General features: G+C 42.8%; 1 protein-coding gene across 1 annotated transcript in view; it reads right to left on the bottom strand.

Moving 5' to 3' along the window:
• ERCC3 (ERCC excision repair 3, TFIIH core complex helicase subunit) overlaps positions 1–24,005 on the bottom strand; it is a 51,741-nt gene extending 27,736 nt beyond the window's left edge. The window contains exons 1-10 of the mRNA XM_061609215.1: positions 23,897–24,005; positions 17,569–17,777; positions 15,636–15,872; positions 14,324–14,373; positions 13,821–13,956; positions 13,329–13,484; positions 11,914–12,118; positions 5,166–5,480; positions 3,749–3,933; positions 2,409–2,611 (exon numbers count right to left, since the gene is read on the bottom strand). Coding sequence (XP_061465199.1) covers positions 2,409–2,611; positions 3,749–3,933; positions 5,166–5,480; positions 11,914–12,118; positions 13,329–13,484; positions 13,821–13,956; positions 14,324–14,373; positions 15,636–15,872; positions 17,569–17,777; positions 23,897–23,915 — 1,715 coding nt within the window. The 5' untranslated portion in view covers positions 23,916–24,005. The remainder of the gene's footprint in view (positions 1–2,408; positions 2,612–3,748; positions 3,934–5,165; positions 5,481–11,913; positions 12,119–13,328; positions 13,485–13,820; positions 13,957–14,323; positions 14,374–15,635; positions 15,873–17,568; positions 17,778–23,896) is intronic.
• Between the last annotated feature and the right edge of the window lie 903 nt (positions 24,006–24,908).

Consider the following 24,908-nt stretch of genomic DNA (forward strand, 5'->3'; position numbering starts at 1 on the left):
TCCTTCCCACAAGGTGTAGAAATGGTTATAATAATTTCTTGCTTCACTTCACTATATCTTTAAAAAAAAACTCAGGAAGGACAATAACAGAAGAACCAGGCACCATTTTTAACAGTGCTGGGAAAAGACTAAGCAAGTCAATGCTGTTGCCAGTGCAGTTTTTCTGTGGACATGGAACATATCAGTAAGTATAATACATATTCTCATGTTTACCATCACCACGGGATTCATTTGGAACAGGGCATTATGTCCCTTATCATAGCATGGAACTAAATTTAGAGAATTCAAAAAGAACTTAAGCGGTCACACTGTTATGCAAGTTAATATCCAGATCAGCCACTGTCTATACTGTATTAATCTGAAATTGAAGAAATCACACCACAGTTGTAAGGATTATTTTACATGTTTCTGAGCAGGGAAAAGTACCTTTTGCACAGATGTCTATTTCGCTGCATATACATGCAATCAGAATCCACGATCCACTGCAACTTTTGAGGGATCACACACGTAGTAAAACAGATGGTGTTGTGATCATCACATGCAAATGTCTACAGCAGGGGTCACCAAACTTTTTGGAGTGGAAGGCACATTTCAAATTTTAAGAGTGCTAGGGGTACCAGTCACAAAATGACTGGCGTGACATAACACAAAATGGTTGCCATGGGAACATGGCATGACATAAAATTAGAGAGTGGCCCTGGTGAAGTTTTCCCCATAATTGTATTTCCATACTAGGAAAGGTTTAACCTGTTGAATTTCTCCGTGTTAAAGACAGACGAGCCCTGTTTTTCCCCAATGGCAACCCTAAACCAAAGCCTAGGCTGCCATCTTGTATCCATGTACCCAGAGCTTGGAAAAGTTACTTATTTGAACTACAGCTCCCATCAGCCCCAGCCAGCATGGCCACTGGATTGGGCTGATGGGAGTTGTAGTTCAAAAAAAGTAACGTTTCTAAGCTCTGCATGTACCATTGAACACAGACTTACTTCTGAGTAGACCTGTATACTGTATGTTAACTATAGAATGAATTCTTAATGAGCCCCTGATCTTTATCTCCTGCAAAGCAGGAGATATTTCACAGCCTCTTTGCAAAGTTTTCACCTTTGCCCTTTGCGGGGAGGATTCTTTAACATTCACCCTTAATTATTTGTGTAGCAGTATTTGGAGAAAATAATTTCTAGGCACTACCTGATCCTAGGTGAACCCAGCACAAGGAAGATGCATCTTGGTTGCTAGGGAAAACGGAAGGGCCAACTATGGAGATTGCAAGGACTAGAAAAAAAGACAGAAGCAGGAAATGTGTGCTACAAGGAACAGCAAAACACCTTTAGGACCTCAGGGATTCCTACTGCGCCACGGAAGGCCTTCGCAGGCATCATGGCAACAATGAGCAATGGGTTGGTGACCCCTGGTCTACATGCACTTTGGATTCTTTTTTCTACATAAAAATTCTATCGGTATGTGAAATTCATCACATCTGAAGAAGCCCTAAGGCTTGTTTGTTCTAGAAGTAGAAGGGAACACCAAACGATCTAGAAACAAGTTTGTAGTTTGGAGGTGCTCCTGGATCCATTTTTGTCATTCACTAGGAGTGCCTTTTACCAACTGCAGCTGGTGCACCAACTTTGGCCATTCTTAGGCAGAAAAAGCCTGGTTGCAGTGATTCATGCATTGGTAACCAAAAGACTTGAAAATTGCAACATATTCTATGAGGGCCTGCCCCTCTGACCTGGAAGCTCCAGCTGATGCAAACTACCGCTAGACTGTTGTTGGAAACAGACTACTTCCAGAATATAACTCAGGTGCTTAAAATCTTGCACTGGTTGCCCATATGCTACTAGGCTAAGGTCAAGGTTCTTGTATTCATTTACATTTAAATGACTTGGCGTTAGGATACTTAAGAAATACCTGATTCCTTTACATCCCTGCCTGATCACTCAGGTCTTTGGGGGAGCCACTGACAGCGGTACCCCATGGCTCAAATGCACCGTTTGTATCCACCAGGAGGCATGTGTTCAGTATTGTGGGCCTAATGCTGGGTAACTTCCTCCCAGCTGAGATCAAACAGGCACCTTCCCTGTAGAATTTCCAGCACTTGTTGAAGACCTTTATTTTAGCAGGGATCTGAAGTAAGTTTTCTGATTTTATGGTTAATTTTAAACAATTTTGTCTTCATTTGGTAACTTTATTGTACACCACTTAGAGACTATTATGTTAAGCGATATATAAATTGTGGAAATAAATAAATACATGTCTATTTGGGATGGGAAGATTTAACTTCTATATTTTAATGTGAGTGAATATAAGCAAGTTTTAAGGGTGTAACGATCCAAAGGGACAAAGAGGTCCTACCATACCTTTGAGGTTTACCAGTGCAGGGACACAGATGTCCTTCATTCAATACTTACTTGCCCAGCCTAACTGCATACTCCTTCAGGGCAAACACATTGTCTGCAAAGACTATGATTTTGTCATTCCTTCGCTCATGAAACTTAATCAAGAACTGGCAAGCCCTGAATTTGTTTGGATTCATTGTGTAGAGCAATATCCGCTTCTTTGTTTTAATAGCCACATATTCTCTGTAGAACTCAGGAGACATTGGGCACCAAACCTAAGATTAAACCAAATAAAACGCAGATTTCAGTAAGGGCTCAGAAGAGAATTGTGATTAATGTTTACAAGTTAATGCTGACTGCACAACATTTCAACCAATAGAAAGAGATATTACAGTTTAAAAAAGCATGCTTGTGAATGAAAGAACCTTAAAAACAAGGAAAATTATTCACCACGTCCTCTGGAAAGACAACACAATGGACTGGATCCAAAGCAGTACTTGTACAAGGGGAATTAGGCTACTGGGCACCCCTGAGGCCACCTAGTATTCCCATCCCTATCTGTTGTGGTACTTGACAGCAGTCCTGTCATCAATATCTCTAGTATTAAATGAACAAAGAATTAGTTCTGCTTACATGCACCAAACACAGCATTACTTGACCATACAACAGGCACTGCCCTCTGCTGTTGCACAGAGGAACTGAATGTTTCGGGGCAGACTGATTATTTCACATGGTAAAAATTGGTTAACCCAAAACACTACTTGCTCAGAGTGGATTTCTGTATACTGTATATTTGCAAGATTAAAGCTCTCTTCAGGCACTGTTCTTCTGAGATAAATAAATATCAGGAGTGAGGAAGTATTATTTATTTATTTATTATTAGATTTATATCCTGGCCTTTCTTCCAGTAGGAGCCCAATATCTCCCCACTCCCATCTTTGACTGTTCCAGTCACCCCACAAGTTACAGGGTGAACATCTGATACAGTGCTCTCCTCCTTATCGTCCTTACTTAACTCAGAAGAACACCTGAAGAGGGCTTTAGTCTTGCAAATAGACAGTGTATAAAGCAAACTTGAAGCAAACAATACCCGAAGAGTGCTGAAGACTCTTCTGTTTGAAGGATCTGCATTCATGAGCTCAATAGTTAACAGATGAAAAGCCAAAAGATTTAATACTGAGGAAACCAGCCATAATTTGTGTGAGAAAGAGTCTTATTTCCCAATTTTAAATTCTATGATGGGGGAATAGTCACTTCTGAAAAGGAACATCGTAACCCATGGGCATGTATCCATAGATAGGGATGTCAGCATTTTAGGCAGAAAAAACAATTTTATAGCCACTCTAAATGTTTAACAACACATTCAGCAGTGCAGGAACTGCAACATCTTTAAGGAGCAAGACATAATTTACCTCAGCACACTGGACTTTAGCAATATATCCATTGTTCTGCAGCTCCATCCAATTGGCTTCATACAATTTAGGCCCAATGAGGAAATTCAAGTCTACAATTTTGTCGTCTTCTCTGACGAGGGTGGCTGTTAGCCCAAGCTTGCAATGGGCCTGAACTATGGTCAGCACACGCCTGAACATTTTTGCTGAAGAATCAAACAAGAGCAGATTAGATTCCGATTTCCAAAAGGAATACTTTAAAAAGTCATTCAAGCACGACTGCCAAGATTATTTTTAGGTCTGTAAGTAGGATTCAATGCTTAAGCAAAAAAGTACTTACCTCTGAGAGTGACACTGGATTGGAGGTGGGCTTAGGTTAACCCCTGTCCTATTTTTATGCTCTGCAAGCATTAATCAAATATTTACTTTTTATTTGTATTTGAAATAAGGTAGCAGCCTTTTTGCATTGTTTGAAGTTGAGAAAACTAAGAACAACCTACAAGATGTGAACCAAATTTGCCATGTTTAGAATTCCAGGCTGTAAACCCATATACACTTTCCTGAATGTAAATCTGCTAATTTCTCCTTCTAAGTAAACATGCATAGGATTTACTTCTAAGTAAACATGCATAGGATCACACTCTTAGCTGCTTAATAAAAGAAGAAATCCCAATTACATAATCACACCATATTTAAAGGAGGGAGAAAGTCCTTCCTGTTATGGAAAAAAGGAGCAGAGTATATTGATTTGAGAAATCTTTTTTTTTTAAAAAATAGCATTTTTTATTCATGGGGGTTTGAAGACACAATATTTTTAGTTAGAAGTGATTATTCCCCCCCCCATTTTATAGATTTAATCTCAAAGTTTACTGATAATGAAATTTAAATTCATTAGCTGAGCCCCTGTCTAAATCCAGATGCCATACAGTGAAACCATACTAGATTTTCATTCTTTCAAAGCTTTTTTTTTTTAAAAAAAGATGTTTTGTTTTAATATGTTTTTAAGGATGTTTTGCTGTAATGTATTTTAAAGTCTGTTTTTATGATGTTTTACAGTGTTTCTAGTGCTTTTGTTTGCCACCCTGGGCTCCTACTGGAAGGGTGGGATATAAATATTATTATTACTAATAATAATAATTCTTCCTCCAATTAATGATGATGAAATTAGAGAGCAATCATAGTTAAGCAGTAGAGATTACAAAAGACATCTCTCATATAAGTTTTGAGATATCCTGGAAAGCAGTTTTGGAAAGCTGAGCAACACTACAATATTCTACACTGGTGTTTGGGTCTTCTCAAACATGTATTAATTTTTGAAGCCACATTACAATCCGGGCCACCTTTACAGAACAAAATAATCAGGAATGCCCTAGTTCAATAGTTCTGGATTTAAGATTGGGGGACAAAAGTCATTGTTCACAAATGCAGGCAAGTTTACCAGGTATGGTGTGTACTTCATCAAGGATCATAAGGCCCCACTCTTGACTCTTTAACCATTCCATCACTTTTTCTGCCTCCCATGATCTCTTTGTTGTGTGTCCCAACATGGAGTAGGTGCTGATAGCAACAGAACAGCCAATTGGCTTGTCTTTGGCATCGGAAGTAAATCGGCAGATTTGGCTGTCGTCTATGGTGGACCACATTTTGAACTGGGCTTTCCACTGCTCCACAGAGACAGCAGAATTGCCCAGAACCAGGCACCGTTTGCGGACAGTGCAGGCAGCAGTTACTCCTACAAGCGACTTGCCAGCACCTGTAGAGAACAAAAAGTCATCATAAATCTGCATGAAATGGACCACAATTCAGGAGATAAAGAGTAAGAGGATACAGAGAAAAAGGGCACAGAACTCCAGACAGCTGCACTTCACTAAGTATTTCAGAAGCGCTCTAACCAAGAGAACACCTAATAAGAAGGTCATATGAAAAAGCACTCACGGTGGATGGCCTGCCTGTCATGCACACATGGAAAAGCTTAACAAGTACGTATGTCCCAGAGAATGCTTTGAAGGCAAATGATGCAGTTCTGCTGAAGCTAAGCAGGCCTAACTTGTGTAAGCTGGATGGGAGTCCACCTCAAAACTGTATATTATACAGCCACAAGAGTGGCTGTATACTATAGCCAGCGTGGATTTTTCTCATTCTGCAACACTGAATTGAAAATACCTCCCTGTGCTATTCTGCTGCTCCCCATAAGGTCATTTCAAAACAAACCCTTACAAAACTTATAGCCCTTAACTCACAAACGCTTACTTAACAACCCTTTAGGTTTTTATGGCGCTACACAAAACAGTCAGAGAGAATTGAGAGTTCAACGTCTAAAAAGAGAGAAAAAAAGCCCTTTGGACTTTTTTCTGTCAGAGTTCTCATAATTTGTTGAAATTAATTAAAAATCAGCCATGTTCACACAGTACCTGTAATTCTATTACTGACCTTGCCCCATACTCTGACCTTCATCTTCTGCAGTTTAAAAGTTAAAAAAATGCCTGGCTGATTTTTAATTTAAGAAATTTAGCATTGGAGTCAATGATAAGCACAGGCATGCTCAGAAGAACCAACTGTCAGTGTTCTAAAAGCCAGCCTTGCAGCTGCTTGGCTTGCCTAATCAGGGGGCCACACCCACACCAGACCTTTATTTCACAATCATGGCTTCCCCCAAACAATCCAGGGAAGTGTAGTTTGTGAAGGATGCTGAGAGGAGACTCCTATTCCTCTGACAGAGCTCCAGTGGCCAGAGTGGTTTAACAGTCCGCTGCTATGACTGAAGCTCTACGAGGGAAACAGGGCTTGTCCCAGCAACTTTCAGCACCTTTCACTAACTACACTTCCCAGGATTCTTTGGGAGAAGCCATGACTGTCTAAAGTGAAATAAAAGTCTGGTGTGGATGTGGCAAGGGACAGCTTTGTGTGGGAGGCTACATGTGCCTGCTGTAGAATAAAAAGGTGGGGAAACGCTGAAAAACAATGATACTGTTCACAATGTTTTCCTTTTGGAAAGGAAAAGGGGTTCCCCTCTGCCCAGTGCCCGCCCACCCAATCTCCTCTCCTCCCCCTTCCTGCCTTCCCCTCCCCTGCCTCCCTCTTCCCCCTCCCTGCCCCTCTCCCCATGTCAGTTTCACCTATCCTAAGCATGATTGCACAGGACTAAATCCCAATGAACACAAAAAGCAAGCAAATGATCAAACCTCCCCTCCCCTCCTCCTCCCTCTTATCCCCTCCCCCATCCCCTTCCAATCCCCTCCTTCCCTCTCCTCCTCCTTCCCCTCCCCATCCCCCTTGGACAGTTTTACCTATCCTAAGCGTGATTGCACGGGAGTAAATCCCATTGAACTCAATCAGCATGCAAATGATCAAACTTGCCTCCCTTTTGCCCCCTTCCTTCCCTTTAAGAACATAAGAACATAAGAAGAGCCTGCTGGATCAGGCCAGTGGCCCATCTAGTCCAGCATCCTGTTCTCACAGTGGCCAACCAGGTGCCTGGGAGAAGCCCGCAAGCAGGACCCGAGTGCAAGAACACTCCCCCCTCCTGAGGCTTCCGGCAACTGGTTTTCAGAAGCATGCTGCCTCTGACTAGGGTGGCAGAGCACAGCCATCATGGCTAGTAGCCATTGATAGCCCTGTCCTCCATGAATTTGTCTAATCTTCTTTTAAAGCCGTCCAAGCTGGTGGCCATTACTGCATCTTGTGGGAGCAAATTCCATAGTTTAACTATGCGCTGAGTAAAGAAGTACTTCCTTTTGTCTGTCCTGAATCTTCCAACATTCAGCTTCTTTGAATGTCCATGAGTTCTAGTATTATGAAAGAGGGAGAAGAACTTTTCTCTATCCACTTTCTCAATGCCATGCATAATTTTATACACTTCTATCATGTCTCCTCTGACCCGCCTTTTCTCTAAACTAAAAAGCCCCAAATGCTGAAACCTTTCCTCGTAAGGGAGTCGCTCCACCCCCTTGATCATTCTGGTTGCCCTCTTCTGAACCTTTTCCAACTCTATAATATCCTTTTTGAGATGAGGCGACCAGAACTGTACACAGTATTCCAAGTGCGGCCGCACCATAGATTTATACAATGGCATTATGATATCGGCTGTTTTATTTTCAATACCTTTCCTAATTATCCCTAGCATGGAATTTGCCTTTTTCACAGCTGCCGCACACCGGGTCAACATTTTCATCGTGCTGTCCACTACAACCCCGAGGTCTCTCTCCTGGTTGGTCACCGCCAGTTCAGACCCCATGAGCGTATATGTGAAATTCAGATTTTTTGCTCCAATATGCATAATTTTACACTTGTTTATATTGAATTGCATTTGCCATTTTTCCGCCCATTCACTCAGTTTGGAGAGGTCTTTTTGGAGCTCTTCACAATCCCTTTTTGTTTTAACAACCCTGAACAGTTTAGTGTTGTCAGCAAACTTGGCCACTTCACTGCTCACTCCTAATTCTAGGTCATTAATGAACAAGTTGAAAAGTACAGGTCCCAATACCGATCCTTGAGGGACTCCACTTTCTACAGCCCTCCATTGGGAGAACTGTCCATTTATTCCTACTCTCTGCTTTCTGCTTCTCAACCAATTCCTTATCCACAAGAGGACCTCTCCTCTTATTCCATGACTGCTAAGCTTCCTCAGAAGTCTTTGGTGAGGTACCTCGTCAAACGCTTTTTGAAAGTCTAAGTACACTATGTCCACTGGATCATCTCTATCTATATGCTTGTTGACACTCTCAAAGAATTCTAATAGGTTACTGAGACAGGACTTTCCCTTGCAGAAGCCATGCTGGCTCTGCTTCAGCAAGGCTTGTTCTTCTATGTGCTTAGTTAATCTAGCTTTAATCATACTTTCTACCAGTTTTCCAGGGACAGAAGTTAAGCTAACTGGTCTGTAATTTCCGGGATCCCCTCTGGATCCCTTTTTGAAGATTGGCGTTACATTTGCCACTTTCCAGTCCTCAGGCACGGAGGAGGACACGAGGGACAAGTTACATATTTTAGTTAGCAGATCAGCAATTTCACATTTGAGTTCTTTGAGAACTCTCGGGTGGATGCCATCCGGGCCCGGTGATTTGTCAGTTTTTATATTGTCCATTAAGCCTAGAACTTCCTCTCTTGTTACCACTATTTGTCTCAGTTCCTCAGAATCCCTTCCTGCAAATGTTAGTTCAGGTTCAGGGATCTGCCCTATATCTTCCACTGTGAAGACAGATGCAAAGAATTCATTTAGCTTCTCTGTAATCTCCTTATTGTTCTTTAGTACCCCTTTGACTCCCTTATCATCCAAGGGTCCAATCGCCTCCCTAGATGGTCTCCTGCTTTGAATGTATTTATAGAATTTTTTGTTACTGGTTTTTATGTTCTTAGCAATGTGCTCCTCAAATTCTTTTTTAGCATCCCTTATTGTCTTCTTGCATTTCTTTTGCCAGAGTTTGTGTCCTTTTTTATTTTCTTCGTTCGGACAAGACTTCCATTTTCTGAAGGAAGACTTTTTGCCTCTAAGAGCTTCCTTGACTTTGCTCGTTAACCATGCTGGCATCTTCTTGGCCCTGGCGGTACCTTTTCTGATCTGCGGTATGCACTCCAGTTGAGCTTCTAATAGAGTGTTTTTAAACAACTTCCAAGCATTTTCGAGTGATGTGACCCTCTGGACTTTGTTTTTCAGCTTTCTTTTTACCAATCCCCTCATTTTTGTGAAGTTTCATCTTTTGAAGTCAAATGTGACCGTGTTGGATTTTCTTGGCAATTGGCCATTTACATGTATGTTTAATTTAATAGCACTGTGGTCACTGCTCCCAATCGGTTCAACGACACTTATATCTCGCACCAGGTCCTGGTCCCCACTGAGGATTAAGTCCAGGGTTGCTGTCCCTCTGGTCGGTTCCATGACCAACTGGTCTTTCCTTTGCCTCTTCCCCTCCTCCTCATTCCACTCCCCTCTCAGCTTCCTTTCTCCTTCCCTCTCCTCTCCCCCCTCCTCCCCCCATTGTCAGTTTTACCTATCCTAACCATGACTATACAGGAGTAAATCCCACTGAACTCAATAAGCATGCAAATGATCAGACCTTCCTTTCCCTGCTTCCTCCTCTCCCCTCTTCCTTCTTCCTCCTCCCCTGCCCACTCCAGCTCTCCCTCCCTCCTCCTCCTCACCCGCGGCCAGTTTTATCTGTCCTAAGCATAAATGTTGGACTACAACCTGGGAGACCAGGGTTCAAATCCCCACATAGCCATGAAACTCACTGGGTGACCTTGGGCCAGTCACTGCCTCTCAGCCTCATGAAAACCCTATTCACAGGGTCACCATAAGTCAGAATCGACTTGAAGGCAGTACATTTACATTTTTTAAACCCCACTGAACTCAATAAACAGGCAAATGATTAAACCTGCCCTTCTCCTCCCCTCCCCCTCTTGCCTGCTCCCATCCCCTTCCTCCCCATGCCCTTCCTCCCTTCCCTCCTCTTCCTCCCCTACCCCTGCCCTTCCTCCTCCTCCCTTCCCCATCCCGTGGTCAGTTTCATCTATCCTAAGAAAAATTGCAAGGGAGTAAATCCCACTGAACACAATAAGAATGCAAATGATCAATCCATTCTCAGCAAACTTGCAGAGGAACCCATTTCTTACCTCCCAGATTAAAAAGCAGAGAAATTCACTAATAGGTAAAAAACCTTGTGGTTTAGGAATGTACCTATAGCCAAAAGATATTTCTATCAAACTTTTAAAAGCAGGGAAATTGGGCAGCTATAGTGAATGCACCAGGGGAACAGGAGACCTCACCTTCTCTCTGAGATATTGTACTTCCCTACAAATTTGACAAAATGCAAACACAATTTGGGTTGGTCTTTCACAGTCCAATCCACTTCCTGTGTAGCTTGGAAGAATTTGGTAACATGTGCCTCTGAGCATATGGGGAGTGGTGGCAACACCTGCAATCAGCCCAAATAGCAGAAACAAGATGTGTGCAGTACTGATCTTGTTTTAGCAAGGAGGAAGCAACAATATTAAGACAGATGATATAGTTCAGATAGTAACTTTAAATATATTTGATTTACTTTGCAATTTTAGTGAAGTATCCTATAGTAAATCATTTTCTTTTGCTTCTCTTGCTGTGAATATGTGAAGTACATCAACACTTGGCAACACCAAAAAAAACTCCAAAAACAATTGTGGAATAATAGCACTGACAATTCTGCAGAATAGTTTCCAACCGACATGAGTGTCTCAGTTTGAACAAGATAAAACAGAGGGAGGTGAAATATATTCTAGCAAATTTCTAGCTGTGTTCCATGTTTTTAATTGACCATGCCCACCTTTCCTTAAGTGGGGTGGTTTAAGCATAGCAGGCTGAACACATGCATCTTGGGCAGGCCAACTTTGTTTTTTCCAACAGCTACAGTCATTGCTTAAGTAGCAACCTATTGTAATCAGTCTGATTTTACATCAAACTGCAGTTTCAGATTCAATTGTTATTGCACCCAAAATAGAAATAGAACATAACCTCCAGCTTGAAACACAAAAGGCTGTCTTCACCATCATATGACATGGACCAATAAACAGGCTTTGAAATAAATAAAAATAAAGTTGACACAGATTTCTAGGATAAATAATGAGAGAAATACAATTTCCTAGGTTAGATTCTCTGTAGAAACAGTGGTAACACAGGAAAAAAGCAAAGTAAGAAGAACACCAACAACATACAAAAATGCAATTCTTCATCTTTGGAGATGCAGTCGTGATTGCACATGTTGCCACCACTGACCATATACTCAAAGGCACATGTTACCAAATTCTTCTAAGCTACACAGGAAGTGGATTGGACTGTGGAAGACCAACCCAAATTGAGTTTGTATTTTGACAAATTTGTAGGGCAGTCCAGTATCTTAGAGAGGAGGTCAGGTCTCCTGCTCCTCTGGTGCATTTATTATAGCTGCCCAATTTCTCTGCTTTTTAAAGTTTGATACAAATATCTGTGGGCTATAGGTACATTCTTAAACCACAAGGGTTTTTGCCTATCAGTGAATAAGGTACTTCAAGTTCTTGGGATGGAACGTGGCATACAAGTGTAAGAAATACATATGGGCAATATTCTTATTAGTGATTTGTCTCCAGCAAAATAAACACTCTCTTAAAACACCCTGTGAAGTCTAAGCCAAGGTCAGAGAATTTGAGAAAGCTTTTCAACTTAAAGCCAGCCTACTCACCACAGGGCAGGACAATAACACCAGATCTAGCCCGGCCATTTCCAAACATTTTTCTCAAACTCTTCTCCTGGTATGGTCGGAGAACAGCTGTGGGTTTCAAATCTATATTAATGTCTGGATTCACTGAATCATTCCTGAAGTCATATTCAGCAAGAAGAGGATACTCCAGCTGAATACACCGCTTCTGAAGCTCTTCAATCATTTCCTAGAAAAAGGAACAGAAAGGTAAGGAAAAAGCTACTTTTTACAATTTTTGCTACTCTGCTATTCACTTGGAGCTTTAGCAAAGCACTGCAATCTCTTTGAAAGGCTTGAAAGAAGAATGTCAGGTTGTTATATTTGAAGCAAACACACAAACACAGGCTGCAAAACTGAGCATCGACAAATCTTAAAATATTTCTCACACTTATGAACCACAAGAAAATCAATTCTTCTTTTGTAAAAATCACACTCACACTTTAATGATTTAGCAAATATTTAAATGCAGGTATTTCATTTATGTTTAGCACTCTAGCCAATGGGGCTAGAGAAATCTTACTGTTACTGTGAGATCGTAACTTGATTTAATCCCTTTATTGAACTCTTTCTCAGGCTGAGTGCACGTGAAGTAAGGCAGCATGTACTCTAAAAGTGGTTATTCAGGAGGGAATGCCTAATTTTGATACTATGAGCCCATGTGTTAAAAACAAAGGTATGAACAGTTCCCTCAGAAGATGAGGGGCGAACCTATGGCCCTTCAGATTTTTTGGACTTTTGGTTAGGCATTATGGAAATTCTAGCCAGCAACATCTGGAGGCCTAGAGGTTCCCCATCCTTGCCTTAGAAGAATCACATTCACTGAAGTCATGTGGTCATTCCAGAATCATTCTCAACTCTGGTTTCCCAATGGTGCAGACAGTCATACAATTTCTCTTGTGTTTCTGTGGAAAGGAAGAGCAGCCACTACTCCTATTAATGTTTACAGAACAGGCTGAGCAGGAGTTAGGATACTACTTCTCTCTGGAGTGGAGTCTGTACTCATGTTCCTTCCTTTGTATATGGTGTTAAAGGTCATTAACATGGCTTTAATCCACTTCACGTATCAGCTGCCGACAAAAACTCATGTTACAATAGACGGCAGTTTCTAATGCATTTTGGTCTTAATGTTTTAAAGGACATTGTTCTGTAGTCACAAAACTTAGTTGAAGCCTGGGATGCAAGTTTGAAGTTCCCTGAAGGAGGACAGGGCCCATAGTTCCCAACTGAGCCTGGGTGAGGGAAAATGGCTCTAAATGGTATAGGGCTGACAACAAACTTGGAGGTCCACTTTCTGTCAAAGGGTACCTTGTTATTTTAACACTGAATTAACTCATATTTAATATGCTATGGCTAGGATACTCCTCATTGGGGGCACTATTAAACTTACATTTGTTTACCTGCTTCACTTCAAAAGACACTGTCTGGGTTTCCTCCTCCTCCTCTTCATCCTTATCCATTTGTTCATAAAACTCAAATAAGTCAGCGGGGACATCTGGTTTATTCTGAGCATCTGCTCCTTGTGATGTTGAAGGACCTTCATTGGACTTGGAAATCTAGAACAGAAATTCAACAGGATATAGGATGATGCAGGTTGAAAGAGGCTAACGTTCTACCACTGAAGAGCTGTACTCGAGTGCAAGCTGTAAATAAATAGACCCCAAAATAGGATTGCTTAACAGTGGTGAAAGTGGGCAGAAGAAGAGAAGCAGCGAATCCTAGCAAAGCATGTAACCAACATTCACCATGGCCATCTCTGATACCACAGATGCAGTGGGAAATTCAAAGGCGATGCATGGCAGGGAGAGAAGCCAAAATGGCCATCTACAGCTTCATAGTAAAGAAGGAGCAGGCCATATCATATAAAAGGGTGGTCCATAATCTCAACATACAGCTGATTTACTTGTGAACGTTTCTGTGATGAGTTCAGTTTCTTCCCCTTCTGCATTTCTCAGACGGCATTCTCTAATAACTGGGTCCTGAAGAAGCTGCTGAATGACTTCAGGGTGGGTGCTTTCTACAAAATACCTAGAAAATGGAGAAAATCAGATGAAATTTTATAGACAGATCCCACAAATATTAACAATATCTACCATTTTAGGAAAGTCTGCCTTCATGGAGCAGCGTATGTGCAATACTCCTCCTTAGGATGGTGTAAAAGTACACTTTTAAGAACTGTGAAGTAATGACACAGTTTATATCTGACTACAGTTTTTAAGAGGCCATGGGTTTAGAATATTACTGCTCCAATCACACTGTTTTCTGGAAAAATATTCTAAAAAACATCATTCACTCAACTAGCATACAAGCCAAAAGTCAGTAATCAGGTAACAGGATGTTGGAATGGGTTTGGAAATATTCCCCTACAACTCAAAAAATACAAGTAACTACTTACCTGTTGTGCTTCAGGACCAGCTTTACCTTTCCATAGCTGACAGTACAAAGCTATGAAACAATAATATACATTAGAAACAGAACTTCTGGAGGAATTCCATTTGTATTATGCACACAACCATGTGTACACATTGTAATGTTACCAACATATTTCACAAGATTGCCAAGAAAATAGGTATATAGTCAAGTTGCCTGAAAAAAACATGAAAGAAAACTAAGATCCCAAATTCTCAAAATTTTAGTTTAGACCAGGGGTAGCCAATGTGGTGCCCTCCAAATGTTGTTGGACTACAACTCCCATCATCCTCAACTGTTGACCACTCTGGCAGGGACTGAACAAAGTTGTTGTCCAACGACATCTGGAGGGCACCATGTTGACTACCTGCAGTTTAGACAATATCCATGGCCACATGAAACCTGCTTATCACAAAACAGGTTTCCCACCTCTGTTCTATGTCATGGCACCTACTGGTAATAGAGAGAAAATTCACTATGTGATGGGCAGGATTTTCATGATACCTTCTCCTAAATGAAATGCCCAGGGGTGGGGGAAAACCAGAATGGAGATGCTGAGCTCTGTGAAGAATGAATTGCCAAGACAGGCTCTCATGTTTTGAGCAACAAGTGGCAACAATAGGTTATTGTTGGCCAAATTCCTAGTATAGGATTTGCTTTTGAAACACTCATGCAACATTAGTCTGATGGGCTGCCTTTCTACATCCTGACGTTGCTCTAGAATGTTCAGTTGTTATTGTTGTTGTTGTTATTATTAGTATTAGTAGCAGCAGCAGCCGCCGCCCCAGGATGGGTTACAACAATTTTAAAACACAGACAGTAATTAAAACAGTTAAAAACGACCTAAACAACATCACAGAAAATAGGGTGGGTCCTAAAAATACACATCTCAGATGTTGAAGGCCAGGGTAAAGAGGTGCGTCTTCAGCATTTGGCAAAAGTTGCCAGACTCACCTCACTGGGGAGGGAGTTCCACAGCTTAGGGGCTGCCACAGAGAATGCCCTCCCCCCCTCCAACCTCTGAGCATGGTGGAACTAGCAAAAGGGGGCCCCTGTGCTGATCTCAACACCTGAGAGGGTTTGTAGGGTAATCACCTCCCAATTCCGCTGCTCTGCCCCCTTAAATGAGCATGACTGGCAAGTCATCTTTTGAATAACAAGTTGTCCACTGATGTCCTTAGCCAGCTCCAAGCACCCCTACAGACTTCCATCGTCTCTCGTTATGTTTAATCTCTTTTCAGGGTCCAGCCCTTCATCCCTGAATAAGTAAAGCGAGCCAATAACGAATAACTGCTTACCTTGATAAACTGAATGATCCCATCTGGCACACCGGTCTTACTCAGCTTTTGCAAATATTCAGTGATATCACTGGTTTGTAAACCCACACTGACAGCAGCATAGAGGGAGTAAGCTGTCAATTTATATTCATGCACATGGGTTGGTCGGCAAACTGGCTCAGCAATAGCAACTAGGAAATCCTGGGCATACTTGTAAACGGGTGAAAAGGCTTCAAGGAAAATATGGCCATCAGGGGCCTACAAAAAGAACAAAAATAAACTGCAATAATACTAACTTGAGAACAATCAGCATGAACTGTACCATAGCTTCTAAGTACAAACATGTAAACTGGAGAAGCACTTTACTGAACAGAGAGTTCAATGCTAGGGCTATCCAATGGACTAAGAACCATCAGCCAGCTTTGGGAATTTTCTTAGATTTGTGTTTCTTGAACAGGAGCAGAACCACCCCTTAATGCCACAAGGCAAGTTAGCTTTGAAACTTGCTGGAGCTTTAGCTGTAGTTTGTCATATGGCATTTGGGGAGAAGAGGGGTGGGAAAAGCTTGCTATTCAAAGAGAAAATGTCAAAACTCTCAGTGGATACGTATAAGCTCTTAGGTATATCTGAAGTAGTTCTCTGGAGTTTAATCAGAGTGCTGGGCTAGAGGTACCCGAATTCAAGTCCCTCTTCCACTCTGAACAGAGAGCTTAAGAGCCAGTGTGGTGTAGCAGTTGAGTATTGGGCTAGGACTGGGGAGACCCAGGTTTGAATCTCCACTGAATAATGAAGCTCACTTTGGGCAACTCTGGGCCAGTCACACACTCTTGGCCTAACCTACCTCACATGATTGTTGTAAGGAGAAAATGGGCAGGGGAAAGATCAATGTTTGCTTTCCTGAGCTGTGAGTTCCTTGGAGGAAGACCATAATAAAAATATCACCAAATAAGTACTGAACTCAAAAGGTGACTTTTCGAGGTTATCATGAACCAGCCTCAAGAAAATGGAACGGTGACTTTTTCCACAGAGTCATGAGTGAGATAAAACACTTTTAAGTGTTTTCCTGGAAATGGCACACATGCCTGATCCCACCCCCAAATTATCACCTTACGTTTACAAAAAAAGGACAGCTTTCATTTTCATCAAGAGTCACCATCAAAATAAAGAAGGGGGCTAGCCTAAACTTAATTCTTTCTGGCTCTCCCAAAGAACCTGAATATTAATGTTCTGAAACGACAGATAATGTGCTACTGCTGCACTAGTCACAGCAAAAAAAGGGGGGGGACTAGGCATGGGGATATGTTTTATTGGACCAGCTTCTCAAACTTTCTTTCCAAGGAAACTCTTTCCAAGGAAATTCAGGCCCTCGTTTGTAACAGAATCTGTACGTAGAGTTTCCTACGCAATTTGTATCATTGCATCTTAATGAAAAACATCACCATCCTCAAGATGTGCCATCTTAGAATAACGTACTTTAAAGCAATCTCTCTGAAGCAGCTGATTTGCATGTAACACTAAGCCACACCATCTCATGGCTTAGTGCAAAAGCATGAGCGTGAGGATATCTGGAGAGGAGATTGCAGCTGCAGGATTGGTTCTCCTCCTGCTGCACTGCCATGAGATTAGCCATGGTTTGGCTCAATGCATCATCTGAACCCAGGCTAGTGAATTAGGTTTACACAAGCTGTAAACCCAAGAGCAAAATCTGGTTATAGCTCATGGTTTGTCAAAAGTGAATCAAACCACAAGCCATGGTTTGGACAGTTCATATCAGTATAGCAGTAGGAGCATTGGGGGACAAGCAGAGCAGCTGCAATCTCTTCTCTGGGAACCTGTGTGTTCACACTAAGCCACTAGTTTGACTTAGCATTACATACGATCCAGCTCAATATAACCAAATATCCTTTGTCGAAACATGAACATTCCAGTGAGCTATGTGTTTCATAGAACTTACCACCCACAAAGGGCGCGAGGAATGATCAGCCTTTAGCAGCATCTGGTTCCTGTAGTCTTTTGCTCCATATTCATCTACTTTGATTGTGGAATCTTCCACTTGCTTCCCCGCTGCTGAGGGAATTGCTTCTTGAGATTCTTTGCCCGAGATATCATATTCTTCTTCTTCTTCTGCTTCCTCATAGTGGCGTTTCTTAGATTTCTTCTTATCTGTAGAGCAAGGCACAAGCAGTTTAAAACACACGCACACACACCTCAGAAAATGTTTACACACTAAACAAATCGGAGGCACAGAACTTACATCATGATAGTGTCTGTACAAACTGAGCTAAGAGGGACGCAAATGGAAGCCTCTCTGCCTCCTAGGAGCCTTTTCCCTAAGAAAAATCTTCTGAAAAGCAGGGACAGACCACTCCTGAAGAAGCCTTCCCTGGACCCGGAAGATCCTAATAATTTTAGATCAGTGGCAAATGTTCCCTTTCTGGGCACTCTTGGAGGAGAGAGATTTTCTACATCCATTTCAGTTGGGATTCAGGCCTGGGTTTGGTATAGAAACTGCCTTGGTCACCCTGTATGACCACCTGTGGTGGGAGAGAGACAGGGGAAGTATGACTGTTGATCCTCCTTGATCTTTCAGCAGCTTTCAATACCATCAATCATGGTATCCTTCTGGGGCACTGTCTTGAGTTGGGTGTTGGGGGCACCGTATTGTGGTGGTTCTGTTCCTATTTGGATGGTCAGCTCCAGAAAGTGGCTCTTGGGGCGTGTTGCTCGGCTCCATGGGTTCTCCAGTAGGGGGTCCCACAGGGGTTGGTTCTTCTCCCATGTTGTCCTACATCTACATGAAGCCTCTCCCTATAGTTCTCCACTGCTAGGTGCACATATATTTCCTTCCCCCACAGAATAGCATGAGATGAGATTTCAGCATCACATAGCATCTACTTTCAGTCTTGCCACAGCAGTGAGCTTCCTAGTTAAGTGGGTCACACAGGTATGGGTATGTGCATGCCATTGTGCCCGATACACCACTTAATGCCTTCACTCCCCATCTTGCTGTGCTGAACAGCAAAAGGGCAACTTTTCTCCAGGATGTTTCTCATATACCAAATGCCTGGAAGAAACTTCTCTTTCACAATGGAATAATGAGCACAGGGATGACTGGGGAGGGGGAGGCATGTTCAGCTGCAACTGTACTATAATGTGAAGCACTTTTCAAAAGAACTGCCTTCCTTCATTTCCCAAAACAGCATTCAGTGGAGACTGGTGGCTTTGACACCAGTGGAGCAGTGAAGTTGCTCTGGGTTTTAGCCCAAACGTTCAAGGAGCTGTCCAGGTGCACTAACTGAACTTATCATTTGTGAGGACTGTTTTGGGCCCAGGAGAGTGCTGATGGACCCCTGTTCCATCGTAGTCTAAGATACAGAACCAACCCTGTAAGCTAGGAGAACACCCTCAGACACTTCATGCATCTGATGAAGTAGACTGAGGTCCACGAAAGCTTGCGCAACAATAAATTGGTTAGTCTTTAAGATGTCACAAGACTCTTTGCTTCTTTGTTTTCCTGCACTATGGCATTTATCTAGGAGTAGGCGCCACTGAGCTGAGTGGTATTTGCTTCTAAGTTCAATATGTACAACCAGTTCCGCCCCTAGGCACCGGGAGGCGGGGCAGTTGCCCCCGGCCCCGCACTTTGGCCCCCCCGTGCTTGGCAATCTGCGAATACAGAGTGAGAAACACTGACGGAGTAAAAGCAATACGATTCGCAGAAACCGGCGACCAGTGGAAGAGATAAGACACGTGTTTATTCTAAGCCAACCTTTCCTCCCCTTTCCTTAGTGAGAATAACCTCATAAAGCCACAGAGGTTGCATTCGCATCTGCATCCCGTCGCTGGTTCCGGAGCGAAGGACGTTGTGCAGAACCTCTTTCCCCCGAGAAACGAAACAGCAATGGAGCAAAGGTTTACAAAGTTCTCCTCAACCCTTCTCGCTCCCCCTCTTGCCTTTCTTTGGCCTTCAGGCACAAGGCGCATGCGCAGGTTTACACAATTCGCATACCGTACAAGGAGGAAGGGGAAAACACGAGCGTTAAGCCCAGCAGGAAAGCGAGGTGGGCCTCGGGAACATCGTAGCAATAACAACGCTTGTCTCAGCTACTCTGGGCTGGGGTCTGAAGGGCTCAAAGAGAGGGAGAACAGCCGCCTTTATGATATTTCCCTTGAAAGACGGATAGTAATGTAATTTTTCTCCACAACATGAGCGAGGGGTTGTGGTGGGGGTCTTAACGCTATTTGAAGCAGCCCTTTGCTCCTCTTTCAAAGGAAGGGTAAATATATCACACACACACCATGTGTACGCTCAAGCTTAAGGTCGATATTGGAGGGGGTCATTAATAAGAGGGGTAATGGGAGCCCATCCGGCCCTCTTCTTGAAGGGTAGACTGCTTTTCTCGCCCTCCCAGGCCTGTGGCTAGTTCTTAAGCAAATAAAAAACCACAGGGCAGCTTCATTCCTTCAAGGGATAGATAGCATATGCTGTTGCCGCCTCCCCCCGCCCCCAGGCCAGGCTAATTGGGGCAAATGTCTTCCACCATTTCGTGCTCCTTGGGAATTTGTAGGTCAGACTTCTGAATTTGCACCAGTCAGCTTTTTCCTTCCCAGGAATGGTCTTGAAATGATACTGTTTTGTAAGCTGTTCATAGCTGTCTCTGTTACATTGAAAGAATGTTGGGGGGGGCAACTATGCTTTTGCCCCAGGCCCCGCACATGCTAAGGGTGGACCTGTGTACAACAGGCATTTTAAAGTGTATTTTAAACAGCATTTCCGTATTTTGGATGTTGTTTGGTTCGTTATTGTTTGTTTGTTTTTTATTTATTATTTATTGTATTTATATATTGTGCTTGTTTTTATCTTTTTGTACACTGCCCAGAGAGCCTTCGGGCTTAGGGCGGTATATAAATTAAACTAAATAAATAAATAAATAAACACTGAAGGATGCTTCCTCCTTGGCCTTTGTGGCTAGACATCCTACAGGGTTAATTACAGCAAGGCTCAGCCCTAAATTCTGGTTTTGTTTGTCTGTTTAAGGTATTGATAAGCTGTTTTTCAGGAAAATGTCACGAAGTGGTTTTACATAGAAATATTAAAACAATAAGCATCAATAAAAAAAAAGAGCAAAGATAAGCTACAAGGAGGAAACTTTTTTAAAAATCTAGATATCCTCTCCCCATGAAGGCAAGAAGACTCTTCCTGCAGAACTCTGAGAATTGTAGTTTTGTGAAGGGAATGTGGAATTCTAACAACTCTCAGCACCCTTAGCAAACTACAGTTCTCAGAAGTCTTTGAGGGAAGTCATGACTGAATGGTGACTCCATTTTTACTTGGATGGATGGCTTCAGAAGGTGGTTCTTGAGGAGCATTGCTCAGCTCTATGGGTTCTCCAGGATGGGGTCCCAGAGGGATCAGTTCTGTCCCCCATGTTGTTTAACATCTACATGAAACAACTGAGTGGGGTCACATGGAGATTTGGAATCCACTATCATCTGTATGCTGATAATACGCAGCTCTATTCCTCCTTTCCATTTTCTACAGATGAGGCAGTGAATGTGCTAAATCAGTACTTGATTGTGATAATGGACTGGGTGAGGGCCATTAAAATGAAGCTTAATCCAGACAAGACTGAGATGCTGTTTGCGGGTAGTTCCTCTGACCAGCTGATTGCTGTGCGGCCTACTCTAGATGGCGTCACACTCCCTCTGAAGGAGCAGGTTTGTAGTTTGGGGGTTCTTCTGGATCCACTGCTGTCACTTGAGGCACAGGTGGCCTCAGTGGCGTGGAGTGTCTTCCATCACCTTAGGCTGATGGCCCAACTGCAACCCTATCTGGACAGGGATAATTTGGCTAGAGTAATTTATACTCTAACCTCAAGGTTGGATTATTGCAGTGCGCTTTATGTGGGGCTGCACTTGAAAACAGTTCGAAAGCTTCTATTAGAGCAGAATGCAGCTGCATGATTGTTGATGGGTTCAAGGCAAACAGATCACATATCACCAACCCTGTTCCATTTACACTGGCTGCCTGTAAACTTCCAAGCCCAATTCAAAGTGCTGGTGTTGATCTATAAAGCTCAATCTATAAACCTTTACAGCTCAGGACCGCAATATCTTTTGGAACATCTCTCCCAATATGAATCCTTGGATCTTTTTCTGAGGCCCTCCTCCAGGTCCCTCCTCTGAGGGAGGCTTGGAGGTTGGTGACAAGGGAAAGGGCCTTTTCACTTGTGGCTCCCAATGAGGTCTGCCTGGCACCTTCGTTGACATCTTTTCTGCGCCAGGTAAAGACATACCTTTTCCCCCAGGGATTTGATAGACTGAGATGATGTTGTCTGTTATTAGTATGCTGCCAAAGCTTTCCGTGGCTGTATGGGAGTATTGTTTTATTGTTTTGTTCTATGGTATGTTAAAAACCAAAATAAATATATCAGTGTTGTAAGTCACTTGGAGACCTTCGGGTAACAAGTGACTAATAAATCTAATAAAAAATAGTAAGTAGTAGTCAGCACATTTCTGTGTGGGTACCTCTGGCCTCTAGGTCTAATTAGGTCTGACAAGGTTTGGCTCACAAGGCAGTTTCCTTCAAACTACGCCCACCTGGCCCACATCTGTTGTCATAAGTGATATTAGGTGTACGGCAGGAAAAGACATGGCTGCAGAAGTAGCTGCTCCAGGGCACTCGTACTAGCTTCCCTGCCCCAATTAAGATTTCACAATAAATCAATTATTCTTTCTAGGAAATAATCATGGAGAACATATGGTTATAGAATATCATCACCTTTCCCTCAAACTAAGGCAAAATTAGATTTCCTGTACAGTAACTATTTTCCATGTAGAAAATAGCATCACATTCACATATTGATCATGACTATGTAGTCTATGATCTTCTTTTTCTACATATGAAGAGGGCCATATGAGAAATCCATAACAAATTAAAGACCCAAGCAGAGTGACATAACTGTTCAACAGCACTCTGTTTGCTCCTCAACTTGCTTTAAATGGGGGGGGGGTTGTGCTAAGTGCTGGTCTTTCTCCCATACACCTGCGCTTGGCAAAAACTTTTGTTTTAATTTCAGCTTTTTGTTATTTTTAACTGATTTTGTGATGTATGCAATATTCCTGTTGTGCACCACTTAGAAGCTACAGTATTAAACAGTATACAAGTTATTAAAATAAATAATAAACAAACAGATCATTTGCTCCCCCTCAAATGTGGACATGTCTGCTTACAACTTCCATGGGCTAATAGTTCTTCAAAAGTCATGTGACCCAGCAGTTTTCATTGTTTAGCGAGAGTGACATAGACTGGATTGTTTCCACCACCAGCACAGTCATGTAGGTAGACTTATCACACAAGAGGAGGCAGAGAGGAGGACTGCACCAAATAAACTAAGACACACTGGCCCTCTAAAGCACGGATATCAAACTCGGATCACTGAAGGACCAAACTTCCAATACAGCAAACTCTTGGGAATCACATCCCGGACACCCCACCAGTTTTGCTCCAAAGCTCTGCACTCTCCTATACTCAATGGCTATACTAATTTAAAGGAATCAGAGGAAAAGCTAATGCTGAGGCATCCAGTCAGCCCATTCACCCTACTAAGACATTCTAGAATCTCAGGCAGCATCCCCCCCAAAAATATTTTTTTATTGGAGAGACTGATAATTAAACCTGGGATCTTCCTACAGGAAGGGCATGTATTCTACCACTGAACTCTACTGCCAGTTCCATCATCTCGATTTGGGCATCTAGCATGAACATACAGGGCATATCCACTTTGCTCATAAAAGGATTTATTGTTATTTTGAAAAGCAAGAGGCAACACGTTCTTTTGAAAAACTAGGAATGAGCGGGTATTTTTGAACTGGAAGGCTATATCTAAAATTACAACACAAGCCACTGTTTGATTTCTAACCAAAATAAAACAGGGCTTCCCACAAAGCACAGCTCCTTGATCTGATAGTCTATTTCCCCAACTTCAGATTCTGCTTTTGCCGTTGTTAGAAATATACGCAGAACAGCTGAAGTGCACACTCTTTTTTAAACTAGCCCTTCACGTAGTCTAGGGTCCCTTGAGGTACCAAGGTTCAAATTAAGACCTCCTCTACGAAAGAAAACCGTAGACTCAGATAGGATGAGTCGACAAGGAAACTCCAGACTTTGGAACACCCCGTTGCTACGGGAGGGAACATGTCATGCCCAGATATCACCGGAAGACGATTTCCCCAAACAGAGTAAGGAAACTCGCCTCCCCTCCAAAGGAAAAAGGGCTCACCTCGCTCCTTCTTGCCCATTTTGAAGCGGCTTCAGCACAGCGACGCAGCGCCTTCAGGATTCCCCTTCCGCATCTCTCGCTAAGCCCCGCCACTTCCGGAGCAGGACAGAGAGCGGATTCCGTTCTTCCGCCTCTATAAGGGAGGGGACTAGTGTTGGGGATTTGCCAGGGAGAAAAAACGATGTGTGTGTATGCGCGCTAACACGGCAGCCGTAGGTCGGGAACGCCCCTCTCTTTCTCCTTCTTGTTTTATCTATTTATTACACTTTTATAGCCGAAGCTCTCTGGGCGGTTTACAGCATAAAAACAATATACTATCCCATTTAGTACAACTGATAGTAGATATTTTTTTCTGTGTGTTTTTGTCTGTTTTGATGTTGGATAGATGCTCTCCGTGCCGAGTGCCCAAGAGAAGCTCTGGGCCAGGTGGGACACAGTGGCATCTCATTGAGGACACCCTCCCCTTTCCTGGGGTATATGATTTGCCCTGGCCCAGAGCAGATTTTGGGGTGGGCAACCCAGTTACTTATTTTTTCCTGTATGTTTTTGTCTGCTTTGGTTTTGGATAGATGCCCTCCTCCATTCCCTGCGCCCAACAGAAGCTCTGGGCCAGGCGGGACGCAGTGGCATCTCATAGAGGACACCCTCCCCTTTCCTGGGGTATATGATTTGCCCTGGCCCAGAGCAGATTTTGGGGTGGGCATCCCGAGTTACTTATTTTTTCCTGTATGTTTTTGTCTGCTTTGATTTTGGATAGATGCCCTCCTCCATTCCCTGTGCCCAACAGAAGCTCTGGGCCAGGCAGGACACAGTGGCATCTCATAGAGAACACTCTCCCCTTTCCTGGGGTATATGATTTGTCCTGGCCCAGAGCAGATTTTGGGGTGGGCACCCCAGTTACTTATTTTTTCCTGTATGTATTTGTCTGCTTTGATGTTGCATAGATGCTCACCAGGGTGCCCTGCGCCCAGCAGAAGCTCTGGGCCAGGCAGGATGCAGTGGCATCTCATAG

The sequence above is a fragment of the Rhineura floridana genome, chromosome 2 (genome assembly GCF_030035675.1).
Source record: "Rhineura floridana isolate rRhiFlo1 chromosome 2, rRhiFlo1.hap2, whole genome shotgun sequence".
Lineage (NCBI taxonomy): Eukaryota > Metazoa > Chordata > Lepidosauria > Squamata > Rhineuridae > Rhineura > Rhineura floridana.